General features: G+C 48.5%; 2 protein-coding genes across 3 annotated transcripts in view; one reads left to right on the forward strand and one right to left on the reverse strand.

Moving 5' to 3' along the window:
- Positions 1-21999, reverse strand: part of LOC132399405 (heparan sulfate glucosamine 3-O-sulfotransferase 4-like) — a 233733-nt gene that overhangs the window by 67515 nt on the left and 144219 nt on the right. The gene's annotated exons all lie outside the window — the stretch shown is intronic.
- Positions 8140-19368, forward strand: LOC132399404 (plectin-like). Of its 2 annotated transcripts, none has more exons than XM_059979707.1 (3): positions 8140-9839; positions 10261-10363; positions 17198-19368. In XM_059979707.1, the coding sequence occupies exon 3, from the start codon at positions 17364-17366 to the stop codon at positions 18939-18941; it is 1578 nt and encodes a 525-aa protein (XP_059835690.1). In that variant the 5' UTR covers positions 8140-9839; positions 10261-10363; positions 17198-17363; the 3' UTR covers positions 18942-19368. The 2 variants fall into 2 exon arrangements, with proteins under 2 accessions (XP_059835690.1, XP_059835691.1); XM_059979708.1 differs by having other exon boundaries at positions 8140-9542.

Genomic DNA, 21999 nt, shown 5'->3' on the forward strand with positions numbered 1-21999 from the left:
CGCTACCACGTCATATGTGTCCATCTTATTAAAGAAAAATAATGTAGACAAAACGTACCCCTTTCCCTGTGTTTTTCTTTCAATTAGTTTATGGAATTACAAAACATAACACTCTCCATATGATCTTCCAAGCTATTCCTCCTACTTTTGTTTTTAGCAGATAAACAATGCCATTTCTAAATTACTATACCTTGATTTATCTTGCAATTGATTCCTTTCAATCCTGTTGGCACTTTGAGTAAAGCTTTCATGGGAAAAGACCTTGATTATTTTTAATTAGTCCTACAAGGCTCAGAGAATGTGGCAAACTGTTAGACATCACTTTCCTACCCCGCTGACAACCTTCTCAAGAGCTTTTGAAGCGCTGGGCATAAGAGAATTTGCCTTAATGCTGCTCTGAGGTACCACAATGACAAGATAGCATCTCAATAATGCAATCCAAAAGGCTCTGTTTCTTGGTCGTATAATTAAATTACCTTTCCTGCTGACTGTGGCTGTTTTATATGTGTGAACATCTAACACATTAATCAATTTTTTTGTCCTTTAGTTTTAGATGAAAGGTTTGCACTTGTTCTTCTATAGTTAATGGGGCAGTAGCAGTCTCCAAATAGCTTTATTGCACTGTTAACATGGGCAGTGTTGCTGGCACCATTTCATGAGGAGGCTAACAATGGAACTCCAAAATGCTAGTCAGAGAGTGATACCTCCTTTTAAGAGAACGTGTCTCTTTTCACATTAAAGTCAGATGTGAAAGATCCTGGATTTCCAGTACACACAAAATGCTGGAGGAACTTAGCAGGCCAGGCAGCAGCCGTGCAAATAAGCAAACAGATATGTTTCAGCCCAAGACCCTTCTTCAGGACTGGGGAAAATTCCAAATAAAAAGCTGGGGGGAGGGGAAGAAGGACTGTTATAAGGTGATAGGTGAAGCCAGCTGGGTGGGAAAGGTAAAGGGCTGGAGAGGAAGGAATCTGATAGGAGAGGAGAGTGGATCATAGGAGAAAGGGAAGGAGGAGGTGATCCAGGGGAGGTGATAGGCAGCTAAGAAGAGGTGAGAGGGGGAGGGTGATTTATTTTACCAGGAGGAGAAATCAATATTCTTGCCATCAGGTTGTGGGCTTCCCAGATGGGATATAAGGTGTTATTCCTCCAACCTGAGGGTGGTGCCATCGTGGCACAAGAGGAAGACATTGACTGACACGTTGGGATGGGAATGGATACTGGAATTAAAATGTTGGGCCACTGGAGCAGAGGTGATCGAAGATGCAGTCCCTTAATTTACAACAGGTCTCACCAGTGTAGAGGAGGCCACATCTGAGAACCAGATAAAATAGACAACCTCAGGAGATTTGCAGGTAAAGTGTAGTCTCACCTGGAAGGACGATTATGCGGTCCTGAATGGAGGTGGCGGAGGAGGTGAATGGGCAGGTGTAGTACTTTGGGAGCTTTCAGGGTTAAGTGCCAGGAGGGAGATTAGTGGGGAGGGATGAATAGGCTAATGAATCACAGAGGGAGCGACCCCTGGAGAACGTGGAGCGTGGAGTAGATGTAAAGATATGTTTGGTGGTAGGATGTGTCTTTGGAGATGACAGAAGTTGCAGAGAATGATGTGTTGGATGTGGAGGCTCATGAGGTGGTAGGTAAGGGCAAGAGGAACTCTGTCACTGTGAGGACAGTGGGAAGATGGGGCAAGTGTGGACATCCGGGAAATGGAGGAGTTGCAGGTGAGGGCAGCATCAATGGTGGAAGATGGGAAATCCTGTTCTTTGAAGAGGAAGGACATCGCTGATGTCCTGGAAAGGTAAGTCTCGTCTTGGGAACAGAGGCGGTGGAGATGAAGAACTGGAAAAATAGAATAGCATTTTAACAGGAGACAGGGTGGGAAGAGGTATAGTCAAGATAGCCATGGGAGTCAGTAGGTTTATAAAAGATATATTGCAACAGTTATTCCCCAGAGATGGCGACAGAGAAAGGAGAGAGAGGTGTCAGAAATGGATCAAGTGAATTTATGAATTTAAGGGCAGGGTGGAAGTTAGAGGCAAAGTTGAAGAAATTGATGAGCTGCACCAATGCAATCATCAATGTAGTGGAGGAAGTGTTGAGGAGCAATACCAGGGAAGGATTGAAACATGAACTGTTCTACTTAGCCAACAAAACCCAGGCATAGCAGGTGACCATGTCTCCTTCTTCTCCACTCATCTGTTCCCAGGATGGGGATTTCCTTTCCAGAGCATCAGAGATGTTCTCCTTCTTTGGACAATGGGGTTTCTCTTCCTCCACTATTAACACTGGCTGCACCTTTAACTCCTCCATTTCACAGACATCAGTGCTCACCTCATCTTCCCTGCACCTTAACAGTGATAGGGTTCCTCTTGTCCTTTACCTACCACTCCACGAGCCTCTGCCTCATACTCCACAACTTCCAACATCAAACACATCGTTACCTGCCCTGCACTCTCCGCTTTCCTCAAGAATCACTCCTTCCATTGCCTAATTGTTCCTCTCGACTAATCTCCCTCCCAGCACTTATTCCTGCAGCAGCCGAAGTGCTACACCTGCCCACTCACCTCCTCCCTAAGCTTCATTCATGGCCCCAAACAGTCCATCCAGGTAAGGCAACACTTCACCTGCAAATCTGCTGGGATCACCTATTGTATCCAGTGCCTCTTCTGCATTTATGTGACCCAACATATATATGGGGACCACTTTGTTGAGCAGCTCCGCTTTATCCACCAAAAGCGGAACTTCCTAGGAGCCCAACATTTTAATTCCTATTCCAAATCCCATTCCCACAAATCAGTCCTGGGTCTCCTCTTGTGCCATGTTGAGGCCACCCGCAGGATGGAAAAAGCAATGTTTTATATTCCATATGGGTAGTCTCCAACCTGATGGTACAAATATCAATTTCATCTTCCAGTAAAATAAATTTCCTTCCCCCTCCCCTCTTCTTCTGTTCCCCACTCTGTCCTCTTACCTCTTTTCACCTACCTATCACCTCTCCCGGCTGCCCCCCTTCCTCTCTTTCTCCAATGGTCCCCCCTCCTCTCCTACTAGATTCCTTCCTCTCCAGCCCTTGACCTTTCCCACCCACCTGGCTTCACCAATCACCTTCCAGCTAGCCTCCTTCTCCTCTCCTCCACTTTTTACTCGGGCATCTTCCCCCTTCCTGAAGAAGGGTCTTGCCCGAAATGCCGACTGTTTATTCATTTCTATAGATGCTGCCTGACCTGTTGTGTTTCTCCAGCATTTTAGGTGTGTTGCTTTGGATTTCCGGCATCTGTAGAATCTCTTGTGCTTATGGCCTGAATTCCAGTGTTGACTATAACTACTTCCCTGCACTGCTCAAGTTTCGAATGGTTTTGTAGGCAGCTCTCCTCCTCACTGCTAGTAACCCCAATAACCCTGATCTAAACCTAACCTAAACACAGGACAATTTACAATGATCAATTAACTCACTCTATAAGAGGAAGCCCACACATTCCATGGGGAAGATATGCAGAGATTCTTTACAAGGACACTGGGATGGAACTCCGAACTCCAATGCCCCGGACTGTAATACCATCCTGTTAACCCAATGCTATCACAACACCCAATTCCTGGCACTAATTCCAGCCAAGTTCTAACACAAGGTGTCAGGGGTAAATTTTTTACACAAAGAGTGGTGAGTGCGTGGAATGGGCTGCTGGCGGCAGTAGTAGAAGCGGAAAGAATTGGATCTTTTAAGAGACTCCTGGATGGATACATGGAGCTTAGAAATATAGAGGGCTATGGTAAGCCTAAGGTAAGGACATGTTCAGCACAGCTTTGTGGCAGAAGGGCCTGTATTGTGCTGTAGGTATTCTATGTTTCTATGAATGGATAGGACAAAGGGAAATTAGTGAAAAGGTGAGAGCAGGATTCTTGTGGGGATAAGTCAGCCAGTCAGATATATTAATAGAGCCAGATAAGTACAGCAGGATGGCACGTATCCAGTGTTTTACTTTCAGGTGAACAGAACTGATTGAATGTTTTTAGTAGCATGAACCTTGTGTATGCATGGTGTAATGTAACCAGGCAGCAGAGACCACGTGTCAGATCCAAATTACAAGATACCTGCTGCTTTCTGAGAGGTGCCAATTACCCTTAATCCTGCTGATCCACTAACAGCCATTAGAAAGGTGCATCGTGCCAAAGTCTGCTTCTCCCCCCTCTCATCTATCTCAGCAAGTGGCTAATATCACAAGCTTCATGATCAAGAGCAGGAACCAGGGAAGGGAACAGCTTTCCCTCCCTCCCAATCACCCCATCTTCTCCATTCCCATCTGCAGTGTTGGGAGCACAGTAATTCAGTAGATCCAGATGGCCAACAGTTAACCAAGATGCTGGCTGAACTCTCGTGACAGCAGAAGGTGTGTCTTTTGGTAGTAGGGTTCCACGTTCCTGTGCATTGCTTGCTTTGGTGAAGAATCCCATGCTTTAGTCTAAAAAGACTGGCACCATGAGTCAAAGTGGGCTATTGGACCAAACACTACTGTGGAAGAGAGGAAGAAGGACAGACAACAAAGCTAAGGTTTAGCGCAACCATCTCCACAATGTCAAGGTAGAGTTACAGGACCCTCTCAGTAATGGAACATGAGTGTGGTTGGTTAGTTCCTGTGCCCAGGGGCATTGGTAAATAGTGAAGGGGACCTCCAGTTGTGACAATGTGGGTCTGTGGTCTCTACTGAATATGATGTACTATAACTATGTGAGAGAACTTGATAGATGTAACTCAAATAAAATATGAGTTTGCCTCATGCACAAGTGCCAAATGTATAACGGATGTAGAATGACGCCCACATTTTGACACACTTCTCATGCATAAAACAGCACTGTAGTGAAATAATTGTTTTCAAAATGGCTTTTTTCCCCATTTTGTAACATATTTAATATTAGGATTAATATTGATTGGTTTTTGATGGTCAGCGTGTACATAATGGGGTGAAGGGCCTGTATCTATGCTACATAACTCTCTTAACTGTGAATTCTGTAGATGGATAATGCTGGAAATTCATCCCAAGACAATTGTGACCTCCACTGCATCTGTACATAAGAGGCCAGGAACTGAAGTTAAATCAAATACACTGAAACTCTGAAATAAAATGCTGGAAACATTCAGGAATTTAGTGACATCCATGGGAAAAGAAACAGGTTTATTTTTCAGGTCTAAGACCCTTTATCAGGACTAGGGAAGGGTAGTATTAAGTTACAAAAACGAAGTGGAAGGAATGGATAGGACAAAGGGAAATCAGTGAAAAGGTGAGGCCAGGAGTCCTGAGGGGATAAGTCAGCCGGCCAGGTGGGTTAATGGAGTCAGATGAAGACTCTCAGCCCAAAACGTCGACTGTTTACCCTTTTCAATAGATGCTGTCTGACCTACTGAGTTCCCCCAACACTGTGTGTGTTGCTTTGGATATCCAGCATCGGCAGATTTTCTGGTGTAAGATCAGAATCAGAATCAGAATCAGAATCAGACTTTAATCGCCAAGTACCTGTGCACATACAAGGAATTTACTTCCGGCCGATGTTGTCTCTCTGCTCATAACAATAATAATGATAAATATAAATGAAAATATAGATTATACATACAAGTAGTGCAATCCAAGTAATAGTTAGCCGACAGTTAACCGGCAGTTCACTGTTCAGCAAAGTGAGCGCAGTAGGGAAAAAACTTCTCCAGTGCCTATTAGTCTTAGTCTGGAGGGATCTGAAGCGCCTACCAGACGGAAGCAGTTCAAACAGTCCGTGCGCAGGATGGAAGGAGTCCTTTATGATGTTCCCCGCCCTCTTCTTCAACCTGGAGGAGTACAGGTCCACAATAGAGGGCAGGGAGGCTCCAATGATGTGCTCGGCAATCGTCACTGTGTGATAATGCTTCTTTATATGTATTATGTGTTATTAATACCGGAGCAGTGGGACATGCTGTACTAATAGCTCAGAACGTTAAAGTCAAAGTCAAAGTCAAAGTCAGTACACTTTATTATCAAAGTCTGTATACATTATACAACCTTGACATTCATCTTCTCACAAGCAGTTTCAAAACAAAGAAACCCAAAGGAACCCATTAAAACAGAAGAAGATCATCAAATGCCCAACTGGCAGGGAGAGAACAAAAGTGTGCAAAAAATTAAAGTAGGCCAAAAGCATTCAGAACAAGTTCACCAAGTTGAGTCTATGCTGTGAGAGTTGCAGACCACACTCACAGTCTGGTGCAGAGATGAATAAACCCCGATGAGCAATGAGCTGAATTTCAGAGTTGAGAAAAACTCATGGAGCAGTGATATGAACTGGCCCATCCCTCACCTCTGGTCCCACCATCCTGTTCTTATCAATCTGGCCTGGCGTTTAAATCATCCTGATCTTGCTGTCGGACCCAGACCCTGCCGCTTCAATACACTCTCGAGCCAGTGCCCTGTGGCCTCAATTTGGCCCCTTCCCAACTTTTCCACTTTGCCTCGGCACTTGAATTGATCAAACCTTCAGACTTTCCTCGTTTTCAGATGCAGGTCTGGGCCCCACCGTCTCCACTCTCCTCGCCTCGGTTCTACTGAATCAAATTGCTTCCAAGTCTACACCAGCCACTCATTAGCTCATTCCCTGCTCCCCAGCCTCACTTCAGACTGTACACACCACACCACAGCTGTCCTGCACCTTTGAGACTTAAGTTCCCACAGTAAAACTGCCCGGTTGTACACTTCAATAGGGAGGTTACAGTCTATTGTTTGCAGTGATCGTTCAGCAGAAAAAGTGTGATTAATGAAGCATTTAGTTGGTTTCTTTGTTTTATTTCTCCCAAGGCCTCCTGTCCCATGATCCTTTCCCTTCTCCAGCTCTGTATCACTTTCACCAATCACCTTTCCAGCTCTTAGCTTCATCCCACCCCCTCCGGTCTTCTCCTATCATTTCACATTTCCCCCTCCCCCTCCTACTTTCAAATCTCCTAGTACCTTTCCTTTCAGTTAGTCCTGACGAAGGGTCTCAGTCCGAAACGTTGACAGTGATTCTCCCTATAGATGCTGCCTGGCCTGCTGTGTTCCACCAGCATTTTGAGCGTGTTCTCTATACAAACTTCCTTTGGCCAGCTGCTGACCTTTTGCCCCTCTGAAGGAACTTTGATCATGTCATTAAATTTAAGATGCTGTAAGTTTCTAAATTGTTGTCAAGAAATAAATGGCTGAGATATTAAACTTGATTTGAAGAGAAATCAGGATTGTCTGGTTATTTAGCTAAGCCCTTTGACGATTAAGAATCCTGTGTCAATTGGGTATGGCCAATCACAAACAAGAGAAAATCTGCAGAAGCTGGAAATCCATGCAACACACACAAGATGCTGGAGGAACTCAGCAAGCCAAGCTGCATCTGAGGAGAAGAGTACAGTTGACATTTTGGGCCAAGACCCTGGTCTCGGCCTGAAGTGTTGACTGTACTCTTCCATTGATGCTACCTGGCCTGCTGAGTTCTTCCAGTATTTTCTTATGTTGCTTCAGTCAGAAATGGAGGCAGGTATACCTATAGACTTATTTAGATGAGCATTAGAATCACTGAGACACTAAGACTGAAAACAAGGTGTAGCCAAAATGGATTGGTGTTGGTAGGTCATCTTGGACCAGGTGACCAAAGAGCCCATTTCTGTGTTGTATGACTCTATGAGATACACGATTTGAGAGACAGTCCTGTCCTTCACATGGAAAGGTAATCTGCTGAAGATTAAAATGATTGTTTAATTGGAGTCCGTCAATGAAAGTACAGAACAGCCCAGTGTAGATCATGTAGTCAACTGAAGGAGCTGTTATTTTTAGGGTAATACGGCAACACAGCTTGAAAGCACAACCTACATGATACAAAATTAACCAGAATTCTAATAGGCAATTATCATTTCAACATCATTGGAAAAATGATCGACAATGACAAGTTCCTCCACATCCATGTCACTAGAAAACTCAGACCGGTTAGGCGATCAAGAAAATGCATCAGTGTATTTACTTTCTTCGGTGCCTGAAAAGATTTGGCTTGTCCATGAGGATTTTCTTGAACCTCTCCAGCTGCATATAGAAAGTTGTGGTGAACTACATATACCTGTCTGGATACGCCCCCCCCCCCCCCCCCCGCTGACTGCTCCTGTGGCTCCTCCCACGGACCCCAGTATAAAGGCAATTGGGGACACCGCCCTGGCCAGAGTCTCCAGGATGCAGTGTGGTGGTCAATTGCTGCTTGTTCTTTCTTCCAGCCAATAAAAGCGTATATCTCGCCTCACGTCTCCAAGAGTTATTAATGGTGCATCAGAAGTATCCTGACATTGCATTGCAGTCTGCTCTGATGGTACCTGCAGACAGTGGTTGACATAGCCCAATCCACTATCAGGTTGTCACTTCCTCCCACCCTGTCCATCTTCAAGGAGAAAGTACCTCAGGGAGGCTAATGGCATTGTCAAGGATAGCTGCCACCCTGGCCATTCCATGTCCTCTCTTCTACCTTCTGGGAGAAGACACAGAAGCTTGTAAGTCCAGACAATCAAACTTAAGAACGGCTTCTTAGCCACTGCTATCAGGCTTTTGAGTGAATCTCCACCTAATCAGACCTTTCCCAAGTCGCTGCCACATTCTGTTATTCTTAGTTACTCCATTATTTTCACTCTGGTGTTTCTTTTTGCTTGGATTTTGATTCCACTACTTCCTATACACCATTCTGGTGTTTTGCACGCAATATTGTATTTAATGTCTCCTTAAGTTATTACCACATACACTGTTTACTTCATGCGATTAAGGAATTTCCCTGGTGTACAAGACAATAAACTAACGAATCTAAATCTGAAAGTGGATGAAGATTTTAGGTGAGCAGTGAACAGGTTTGCAGTGAACTATCTGTTTGACATTCTGCGTGAATTTTAAAGCGAGAACTGCTCTGCCTGGTGATTTTATGTTTATAAACTATTCTAGTTGAGGATCACAGTGAGGTTGCTCATATTAAGTAAAATCAAAGCGACTTTGTACATAGCAGTTCACAACACAGTACAAAAATATTTAGATCCAAGGCAAAACACATCTGGAACCTAAAGCCAACCATATCAATTCCACAGTCCATCCTGCAGAATCAAATAATTCCCCTTCAAACCACACCAACTACACAGTTCAGAGGATTATGCAAATCTCATGATAGTTTACATTCCTGTTATTCTCAACCGAAGCCTCCAGCACACAAACACACAACGTGACCTCAATTTAGCAATGCAGCTTTTAGAAAATAATTAAAAAATGTTCCTCGAGGTCAGGATCAAATGCTCAAACCTTGGCTGCCAATCTGCATTAATGCTTTTTATACCTGCAAACATCCTCGCCAGATGATCCTATTATACAAGTAAATGAATCACTAATCCACAAGCTTCCAGAGATCATGGGCACAAATGAGTAACGATGGGTGTACTGGGGTTCATTGGGAACTAAGCTTTTATTCAATGCAACAGAGATATTCCTGTCTTGGAATATATCAGACATTACCTAAGCAAAAGAAACTGAGGACAAGCACATGTACGTATAAAGCAGGTTTCAGATCATTTGCACATCTAAATAATTGGTCATTCAGAAACAGAACCTGGTTTAACATTACCAGCATTTGTCATGAAATTTTTTAACTTTGTGGCAGTGGTACAAAGTAATACAGGATAGTAGGAAAAAAAACAATTACAGCCATTACATATTTATGTGTATATTAAATAGTTAAGTTAAAATAAGTGGTGCAATAATAGAAATAAAATTTAAAAAGTAGTAGGATAGTGTTAATGGATTCAACGTCCATTTCGAAATCGGTTGGTAGAGGGGAGGAAGGTGAGTGTGCACCTTCAGGCTCCTGTATCATTGTCACATACTAACGTATAGTGATTACCTTTTGTTTGTGTGCCATGCAGACAGATTATTCCATATATACATGTACATCGAGGTCATAATAAAGGAAAATACAACAGAATGCAGAAGACTATTCCAGTTACAGTTAAACAAAGAGAGCAGTGTAGGTAGGCAAAGAAGGTGCAAGGGTCTTGATGAAGTAGATTAAGAGATCAAGAGAGAATTTTTATTGTTGCAAAAGATTCATTCACGAGTCTTACAACTGCAGGGTAGAAGTTTGAGCCTGGTGGTACACATTCTCAGGGTTTAGTAACTTCTTCCCAATGGAAGGGGCGGTGGGAGGGCTTCTTGATTATGATTACGTTGGCTGTCTCCCTATCACAATCAATATTTTTCATGTCAGACAGTGCCACTGGGAAGAGAAACAGTGTCAAAACTTTTAAAGTCACATCATTGGAACAACATTCAGAATGTTTTGATTGAGTGTTTTGATCGTAATTGAGAAGGTAACCATTGTTTATTTAGTATTTCAGTAATATTTGAGTAATATTGTAAATACATTGTTTGATTAAGCATTCTTTGTTTACATAATTCATTATGGGTAATACATAGAAGTACATGAATGACATACATTGCCATGCCACATCATATGTGCATGCTGTGATAAGTAAAAATGAAAAATAAGCACACACATTTCCCAGTTCCATGTTTTATGTTTTGGAGTTACAACACACAATGGAAAGGAAAGTAACTAGGGAAGCACACTGAAGAGGGAAGTGGTAGCCACAGTCGTGGAGAGAAAAGGAATAATTAGCTGAAATTGTTAAATTCTGTTGTTAAATCAGGAGAGATTTACATGCCCAGAGAGAGAGGTTTTGGTTGGAGGCTGAAGAAAGGGAGGTGAGAGTAGGAATGGGATAGAAAATTAAAGTGGCAGGTGATTGGAAGTTTAGCCTGATCCTTAAAGACTGAATACAGGGATTATACAAAGAAATCACCCATTCTCCTCTGGCTTCTCTAGTGTAGAGGAGGCCACATTATGAGCATGAAAAGGTCACCTGAATTTATAAAATTACAGGAGTCATAGACAGGGTTGTCAAAGTTTCTTTCTTGGGGTAAAAGATTCAAATACCAGAAGGCACTGCTTTTAGGTGAGAGGAGAAAGTGTAATAAGGAAAAACAAGGCAAGATTTTTACAAATGCAGGAGTATGGATCACATATAGAGAGATGAGATTATGTAGGCAAAAGGACCAGTTCCAGTGCTAAACTGTTCTACAGTCTAGTAAATTAAGCACACAAAAGGCAGGAGATGAATTGATTTTTTGGCCTTCTGCCACTCATCAAGATCAGCAGCCTTTTCCTGCACCATTCCTGTATCCCTTGATTCCCTTAATATTCAGAATCTATTGATTTTTGTTTCAAATGAACTCAGTGACTGATCCTACCCTTCCTGCCAGGGCAGAGAGTTCCAAACATTCACCAATCTTGGTGTGAAAACATTTCATCGTCCTTGTCTTAGACCTAGAACTAATAATCTGAAAACATGACTTCTAATTCTAGACTCCATGTGCAATCTCATCAGGCCCTATATAATTACAGTAGCATTGTTGTACTTGAGTATGCAATTCCAGTCGTAGAGATGGGGAGCAGAGAAACAGCCTCTTCAACCCCTCAGTTCTGCACAAACCATTAGGCATCCACTTACACAAGTCCCATTATATTTCCTCCACAATCCCATCATAGCCCCCATCACCACCCAACCCACCAACACCCACCCCCACCATCAACCCACCCCACCATCACCCAACCCACCAACACCCAATCCTGTCAACAGCCAACCACACCCACCACCCAACCCACCAACACCCACCCCCACCATCAACTAACCCCATCACCACCCAAGCCACCAACACCCACCCCACCAACACCAACATCCTACACACCACCACCACCCAACCCATCAACACCCAATCCCACTGACACACACGCTCACCATCAACCCACCACACCACCACCCAGCTGACCACCACCCAACCCACCAACACCCACCCCCACTATCAACCCAACCCACCACCACCAACCACCACCTAACGCACCCCACCAACACCCAACACCACCATCAACCCACCCGACCATCACCCAACCCCACCAACACCCACCCCCACCATCAACCCACCCCACCATCACCCAACCCAACTAACAGCCAACCCCACCAGCAACTCACCCCACCACCACCAACCACAACCTAACACACCCCACCAACACCCAACACCACCACCACACAACCCAACCATCAACCACTCCCACCACCACCCAACTCATCACCAATAACATCCTACTCACCACCACCACCCAACCCATCAATGCCCAATCCCACTGACACCCACCCCCACCATCAACCCACCCCACCACCACCCAACCCACCAACACCCAACCCCACCAGCAACTCACCCCACCACCACCAACCACAACCTGACACACCCCACCAACACCCAACACCACCACCACACAACCCAACCATCAACCAATCCCACCACCACCCAACTCATCACCAATAACATCCTACTCACCACCACCACCCAACCCATCAATGCCCAATCTGACACCCACCCCCACCATCAACCCACCCCACCACCACCCAACCCACCAACACCCAATCCCACCATCAACTCACCCCACCACCACCAACCACCACCTAACACACCCCACCAACACCCAACACCACCACCACCCAACTCACCAACACCCAACCCACCACCACCCAACCCACCAACATCCACACCCACCATCAACAAACCACTCCACCACCACTCAACCCACCAACACCAAACCCCACCACCAACTCACCACCTAACACAACCCACCAACACCCAACACCACCACCACCCAACCCAACAACATCCACCGCCACCATCAACCCATTCCACCACCACTCAACCCACCAACACCAAACCACACCACCAACTCACCCCACCACCACACACCACCTAACGCATCCCACCAACACCCAACCCACCAGCAGCCAATCCACCATCGTCCAATCCCAACAACAGCCAACCCCAACATCAACTCACCCCACCACCACCAAGCAACATCTAACGCACCCCACCAACACCCAACACTACCACCACCCAACCCAACACCACCAACTCACCCCATCACCACCAACCACAACCTAAGACACCCCACCCACCCAACACCACCACTACACAACCCACCAACACCCAACCCACCATCACCCAATCCCACCAACACCCACCCCCACCATCAAAAAACCACTCCACCACCACTCAACCCACCAACACCAAACCCCACCACATAACGCATCCCACCAACCTCCAATCCCACCACCACCAAACCCACCAACACCCACCCCACCATCAAATCACCCCACCACCACCAACCACCACCTAACACACCCCACCAACACCCAACACCACCACCACCCAACCCAACCCAACCATCAACCCACGCCACAACCACCCAACTCACCACCACCAACATCCTAACCACCACCAGCCAACCCATCAACGCCCAAACACACCGACACCCACCCCCATCATCAACCCACCCCACCAACACCCAACACCAACAACACCCAACTCACCAACAACGAACCCACCAGCAGCCAACCCACCAACACCCACCCCCACCATCAACTCACCCCATCACCACCCAACCCACCAACACCCACCCCACCAACGTCCACCCCACTACCACCCACTCCCACCAACTACCCACCCCACCAACACCAACATCCTAATCACAATCACCACCCAACCCAACAACGCACAATCCCACTGACACATACCCCCACCATCAACCCACCACACACCCAACCACCACTCACCCCCACTATCAACCCATCCCACCACCAACTCACCCCACCACCTAACGCACCCCACCAACACCCAACACCACTACCACCAAACCAACCCCACCAACAGCAAACCCCACCTTCAACTCACCCCACCACCACCAACCACCATCTAATGTACCCCACCAACACCCAACACTACCACCACCCAACCCACCACCACCCAACCCAACCACCAACTCACCCCACCACCACCAACCACAACCTAACACACCCCACCAACACCCAACACCACCACTACGCAACCCACCAACACGCAACCCACCACCACCCAACCCACCATCGCCCAATCCCACCAACACCCACCCCCACCATCAACAAACCACCTAACACACCCCACCAACACCCAACACCACCACCACCCAACCCACCAACACCCACCCCAACCATCAACCAACCCCACCACCACCTAACTCACCACCACCAACATCCTACTCTCCACCACCACCCAACCCACATACACCCAACCCACCAACACCCAACCCACCAACACCCAACCCACCATCGCCCAATCCCACCAACATCCACACCCACCATCAACCCACTCCACCACCACTCAACCCACCAACACCAAACCCCAACACCAACTCACCCCAACACCACCCACCACCAACTAACGCACCCCACCAACACCCAACACCACCACCCAACCCACCAACACCCACCCCAACCATCAACCAACCCCACCACCACCTAACTCACCACCATCAACATCCTACTCACCACCACCACCCAACCCATCAATGCCCAATCCCACCGACACCCACACACACCAACACCCAACCGCACCATCAACCCACCCCACCACCACCCAACCCACCAACACTCAACCGCACCATCAACTCACCCCACCACCAACAACCACCACCTAACACATCCCACCAACACCCAACACCACCACCACCCAACTCACCAACACCAAACCCACCACCACCCAACCCAATAATATCCACACCCACAATCAACAAACCACTCCACCACTACTCAACCCACCAACATCAAACCCCACCACCAACTCATCACCTAACACACCCACCAACACCCAACACCACCACCACCCAACCCACCAGCAGCCAATCCACCATCGTCCAATCCCACCAACAGCCAACCCCACCACCAACTCACCCCACCACCACCAACCACCACCTAACGCACCCCACCAAAACCCAACACCATCACCACCCAACGCAACCATCAACCCACACCACCATCAACCCACCCTACCACCACCCAACACCACCAACAGCCAACCTGCCAACACCCACCCAACCACCAAGTCACCCCACCACCACCCACAAACTAACGCACACTACCAACACCCAACACCACCATCACCCAACCCAACACCCAACCCACCAGCAACCAATCCACCAGCACTCAACCCACCAACACCAAACCCCACCATCAACTAACCCCACCACCACCAACCACCATCTAGCGCACCCCACCATCGCCCAGTCCCACCACCACCCAACCCACCAACACCCACCCCCATCATCAACTGACCCCCCCACCACCAACCACCATCTAATGCACCCTACCAACACCCAACCCACCACCAGCCAATCCACCTTCACCCAATCCCACCAACATCCACCCCCACTGTCAACCCACCAACACCAAACTCCACCACCAACTCAGCCCACCACTACCCACCACATAACACACCCCACCAACACCCAATCCCACCACCAACCAACCCACCAACCCCCAACCCACCACCACCCAACCCACCATCGCCCAATCCCACCAACATCCACACCCACCATCAACCCACTCCACCACCACTCAACCCACCAACCAACCAACTCACCCCACCACCACCCACCACCACCTAACGCACCCCACCAACACCCAACACCACCACCACACCAACCATCAACTTACCCCACCATCAACCCACCCTACCACCACCCAATCCACCATCGCCCAATCCCACCAACATCCAACCCCACCATCAACCCACCAACACCAAACTTCACCACCAACACCCCACCACCACCCACCACCTAATGCACCCACCAACACCCAATCCCACTGCCACCCAACCCACCAACCCCCAACCCACCACCACCCAACCCACCATCGCCCAATCCCACCACCACCCAACCCACCAACACCCAACCCACCATCGCCCAATCCTACCAACATCCACACCCACCATTAACCCACACCACCACCACTCAACCCAGCAACACCAAACCCCACAACCAACTCACCCCACCACCACCTAACGCACCCCAGCAACACCCAACACCACGACCACCCAACTCAACCATCAATCCACCCCACCATCAACCCACCCTACCACCACCCAACCCCACCAACAGCCAACCCACCAACACCCAACCCACCCGCAACTCACCCCACCACCACCCACCACCTAACGCACCCTACCAACACCCAACACCACCATCGCCCAACCCAACACCCAACCCACCACCAACCAATCCACCATCGCCCAATCCCACCAACATCCACCCCCACGATCAACCCACTCCACCAGCACTCAAGCCACCAAAACCATACCCCACCGCCAACTCACCCCACCACCACCAAACACTGTCTAACACACCCTACCAACACCCAACACCACTACCACACAACCCACCACCAACCAACCACACCACCAACTGACCCCACCACCACCAAGCACAACCTAACACACCCCACCAACAACCAACACCACCACCACCCAACCCAATCATCAACCCACCACATCACCACGCACGCCCACCATCAACCCTCTCCACCACTACCAACCACCATCTAACGCACCCTATCAACACCCAACACTACCACCACCCAACCCACCAACCCCCAACCCACTACCACCCAACCCACCATCGCCCAATGCCACCATTACCCAGCCCTCCAACACCCACACCCACCATGAACTCACCCCACCACCACCAACCACCATCTAACGCTGTGCTGTTATTTAGTTTATAATATTTTCGCTTAGTAATTCATTCAATAGTATTTTCTAGTTAGAATTAGAAGTGTTTAAAGTGTATTCATTGCATGTAAAATATATCGGCATGTGATGACGTCACATCCGGTTTCGCCGCGTCTTGTGGGAAAACACCGGTTTGAAATTAGCGCGAGGGTGGGGGCTTTCCACGAGGCTCACCGGAGCAGAAGTTGTTTTGCAGGCATGAGAAATCACAGTGAGAGCAACGCTGTAAGTTAATAGATAATCGATATATTGAACTAAGATGTTAATGCCGATCCTGTTAGAAGTAATGACGGTAGATAATGTTTATGCTTTCGTTAGTTAAAGAGTCGCGGATAGTTTGCATGGAAGTGTATTTAAAGTAGTCAATGGAGCAGGTAAACTCTCCCTGTATACTGCACCTTAGTGTAATGTAGTTATAGTCACCTTTGCAAGTATTTACACTTGAAATGTGATATTAAGGAAGGAACAAATACTGTATCAATCTTGTATTGTTTTATCAACAGTTTTCACCATATGTTAATGTGAAGAGTGAACAGTAAATGGTTAATCTTACTGCGATCTGGTTTTCATTGGCTGTGGTTTATCCGGACGTTAAATTCAGCGTTCGTTACACCCGAAGGAGAACGTTACAGTGAAAAAGCGGCATTATCAGGTGTTTCAAGTGCTGCAATGTCAGCTCAATCCAGCATTAAGTCGACGCCGCCCAGCGACAGGGGCAGTAAACCGACATCAAGTAAGCCCACCCGGGCGTTATCAGGTGTTCCAAGTGCTGCAATGTCAGCTCGATCCGGGATCAAGTCGATGGCACCCAGCGACAAGGGCAGTAAACCGACATCAAGTAAGTCCACACAGGCAAGAGCCAAGGCAGAAGCCGCCAAGGTGCGACTGCATTACGCCAAACAAGAAGCAGTTTTGAAAATGAAACTGGCCACCAGAGAAGCCGAAATCCAGAAAGAAAGGGCCGCCAGAGAAGCCGAAAGGGCCGCCAGACAAAGAGAAGAGGCTGCCAGAGAAGCCGAAGAGGCCGCCAGACAAAGAGAAGAGGCTGCCAGAGAAGCCGTAATCCAGAAAGAAAGGGCCGCCAGAGAAGCCGAAGAGGCTGCCAGACAAAGAGAAGAGGCCGCCAGAGAAGCCGAAACCCAGTTGGAAATGGCAAAAATATCGACAGAGTTGCAAATGCTGCAGCTAGAAAGAGAAGAAGAAGCTGCCATGGCAGAAGCAAAGTACATAAAAGAAGCTGAAGGGTCGCGTGATCTGACCGAAGCAAGATCTACTTTAGAAAGGACCAGACTGGAGCGCACAAGCGACTATGTACAATCTCAAATAGACAGGCAGGCTCGTCCCCCCTCTCCATACGTATTCGATAACTTCCCCAGCTACGAGGAACCTCAGAGAGTCACGATTGCATCACATCCATACGAGGAAGGAAATTTACCCTCACGGCTCCGTGATGAAGTCAAGAATGAAAGAACCGACAACGCTCCTTCACCCCCACAACAGGACGGCGGGGAGGGAGAGGTTCACTCCAGGACAACAATTGTCAGCTCGAACTGTACAGAAGTTTGCGGTCAAACTCAGTCAAGCCATTCTTGTTCCAAGATATGCCTCACTAAGGTGTACCCTAAAGAAGCACAACAAGACATTACCAAGCGTAAAGTAACCGACGAGACGCTAGGTCAGTCAGTTTTCGTTCAAACCGAGCACGGAAACAAACTTGCACAATCAGCTCAAGATACCATTTCTTTAAAACCCAAAGACACCAAGGTCTTCAGAGATGAAGCAAATAATGGGGTTGCCCCATTGCCTTTCAGAGAACCACGCCAGCGCTCACCAGATAACAAAGAGCAGGCAGTCAAACGGTTCACGTCCTTACGGAAAACCCAGAAAAGGAAACCTGCGATGCAGCAACGCACCCGATTGGCCCACGAGGTACTGTGCACCCTAATGGCAGAGGTCACAGCCATTATAAACGCACAATCATTCCTACCTGTGTCTTCTGACCCAGAAAACCCCTTTATACTTTTGCCATCAACGCTCCTTACGCAGAAGGCAGGAGCACCTCCTCCACCAGGAGACTTCTCAGACAAGGATTTGTACACAAAGCAATGGAGACAAGTCCAGGCTCTGGCAAATCAGTTCTGGCCTCGCTGGAGACAAAAATATCTACCTTTGTTGCAACAGAGACAAAAGTGGACAGAACCCCACAGGAATCTGGCCAACGGCCAGAATCACTGCTACATTCCCTAGCGGGGATGGACATGTCAGGAAGATCGAATTGAAGACTACCGACCAAGGCGATGTGAAAATTTACCAAAGGCCAGTTACAGAAGTTATTCTACCTCTACCCAATGACTGATTAAGAGATTAAGTTTGTACTCTGCTCATTGTGACCTTACGAAGGTCAAGCGGGGAGTGTGCTGTCTTTACGACAGTTATTTAGTTTATAATATTTTCGCTTAGTAGTTCATTCAATAGTATTTTCTAGTTAGAATTAGAAGTGTTTAAAGTGTATTCATTGCATGTAAAATATATCGGCATGTGATGACGTCACATCCGGTTTCGCCGCGTCTTGTGGGAAAACACCGGTTTGAAATTAGCGCGAGGGTGGGGGCTTTCCACGAGGCTCACCGGAGCAGAAGTTGTTTTGCAGGCATGAGAAATCACAGTGAGAGCAACGCTGTAAGTTAATAGATAATCGATATATTGAACTAAGATGTTAATGCCGATCCTGTTAGAAGTAACGACGGTAGATAATGTTTATGCTTTCGTTAGTTAAAGAGTTGCGGATAGTTTGCATGGAAGTGTATTTAAAGTAGTCAATGGAGCAGGTAAACTCTCCCTGTATACTGCACCTTAGTGTAATGTAGTTATAGTCACCTTTGCAAGTATTTACACTTGAAATGTGATATTAAGGAAGGAACAAATACTGTATCAATCTTGTATTGTTTTATCAACAGTTTTCACCATATGTTAATGTGAAGAGTGAACAGTAAATGGTTAATCTTACTGCGATCTGGTTTTCATTGGCTGTGGTTTATCCGGATGTTAAATTCGGCGTTCGTTACACCCGAAGGAGAACGTTACAAACGCATTCCACCATCGCCCAATCCCATCAACCCACTCAACCCACCAACACCAAACCCCACCACCAACTCACCCCACCACCACCCACCACCACCTAACACACCCCACCAACACCCAACACCACCACCACCCAAGCCAAGCATCAACCCACCCCACCATCAACCCACCCTACCACCACCCAACCCCACCACCACCCAAGCCAACCATCAACCCACCCCACCATCAACCCACCCTACCACCACCCAACCCCACCAACAGCCAACCCGCCAACACCCACCCCACCACTAACTCACCCCACCACCCACCACCACCTAACGCACCCCACCAACACCCAACACCACCACCACCCAACCCAACCATCAACCCACCCCACCATCAACCCACCCCACCATCAACCCACCCTACCACCACACAACAACCACCCCACCACTACCCACCACCTAACGCACCCTATCAACACCCAACTCCACCATCACCCAACCCACCACCACCCAATCCACCATCGCCCAATCCCACCAACATCCACCCCCACCATCAACCCACTCCACCAGCACTCAACCCACCAACACCAAACCCCACCACCAACACACCCCACAAACACCCAACACCACCACCAACCAACCGAACACCCAACCCACCATCAACTCACTCCACCACCACCAACCACCATCTAACGCACCCCACCAACACCCAATCCCACCAACATCCACCCCCACCATCAACTCACCCCACCACCACCTACCACAACCTAACACACCCCACCAACAATCAACACCACCACCACCCAACCCAACCCAACCATCAACCCACCCCACCACCACCCATGCCCACCATCAACCCTCTCCACCACTACCAACCACCAGCTAACACACCCCACCACCACCCTACCCACCAACCGCCAACCCACCACCACCCAATCCACCATCGCCCAATCCCACCAACATCCACCCCCACCATCAACCCACCAACACCCACCCCACCACTAACTCACCCCACCACTACCCACCACCTAACGCACCATATCAACACCCAACCCACCACCACCCAATCCACCATCGCCCAATCCCACCAACATCCACCCCCACCATCAATCCACCAACACCAAACCCCACCACCAACTCACCCCACCACCGCCCACCACCTAACGCACCCCACCAACTCCCAATCCCACCACCACCCAACCCACCAACCCCCAACCCACCACCACCCAACTCACCAACCCCCTACCCACCACCACCCAGCCCACCATCGCCCAATCCCACCACCACTCAACCCACCACCACCAACCACCATCTAACACACCCCACCAACACCCATCACTACCACCACCCACCCTACCACCACCCAACCCCACCAACAGCCAACCCACCAACACCAAACCCCACCACCAACTCACCCCACCACCACCCACCACCAACTCACCCCACCAACTGCCAACTCGCCAACACCCACTCCACCACTAACTCACCTCACCACTACCCACCACCTAACGCACCCTATCAACATCCAACACCACCATCGCCCAATCCCACCAACATCCACCCCCACCATCAACCCACTCCACCAGCCGTCAACCCACCAACACCAAACCCCACCATCAACTCACCCCACCTCCACCCACCACCTAACGCACCCCACCAACACCCACCCCCACCATCAACCCACCCCACCACCACCCAACCCAACCATCAACCCACCCCACCATCACCAACGCCCACCATCAACCCTCTCCAACACTACCAACCACCAGCTAACACACCCCACCACCACCCTACCCACCAACCGCCAACCCACCACCACCCAATCCACCATCGCCCAATCCCACCAACATCCACCCCCACCATCAACCCACTCCACCACCACTCAACCCACCAACACCCAACACCACCACTACCCAACCGAACCATCAACTCACCCGACCAGCAACCCACCCTACCACCAACCAACCCCACCAACAGCCAACCCGCCAACACCCATCCCACCACCAACTCACCCCACCACCACCCACCACCTAACGCACCCTACCAACACCACCATCACCCAACCCAACAACCAACTCACCACCAACCAATCCACCATCGCCCAATCCCACCAACATCCACCCCCACAATCAACTCAACCCACCAACACCAAACCCCACCATCAACTCACCCCACCACCACCAACCACCATCTAACGCACCCCACCAGCACCCAATCCCACCACCACCCAACCCACCAAC

The sequence above is a fragment of the Hypanus sabinus genome, chromosome 9, assembly GCF_030144855.1.
Source record: "Hypanus sabinus isolate sHypSab1 chromosome 9, sHypSab1.hap1, whole genome shotgun sequence".
NCBI lineage: Eukaryota > Metazoa > Chordata > Chondrichthyes > Myliobatiformes > Dasyatidae > Hypanus > Hypanus sabinus.

What these genes read in the sequence shown, in the direction of transcription:
- LOC132399404 (XM_059979707.1), top strand. Translation starts at nt 17,364, where the DNA reads ATGTCAGCTCAATCCAGCATTAAGTCGACGCCGCCCAGCGACAGGGGC.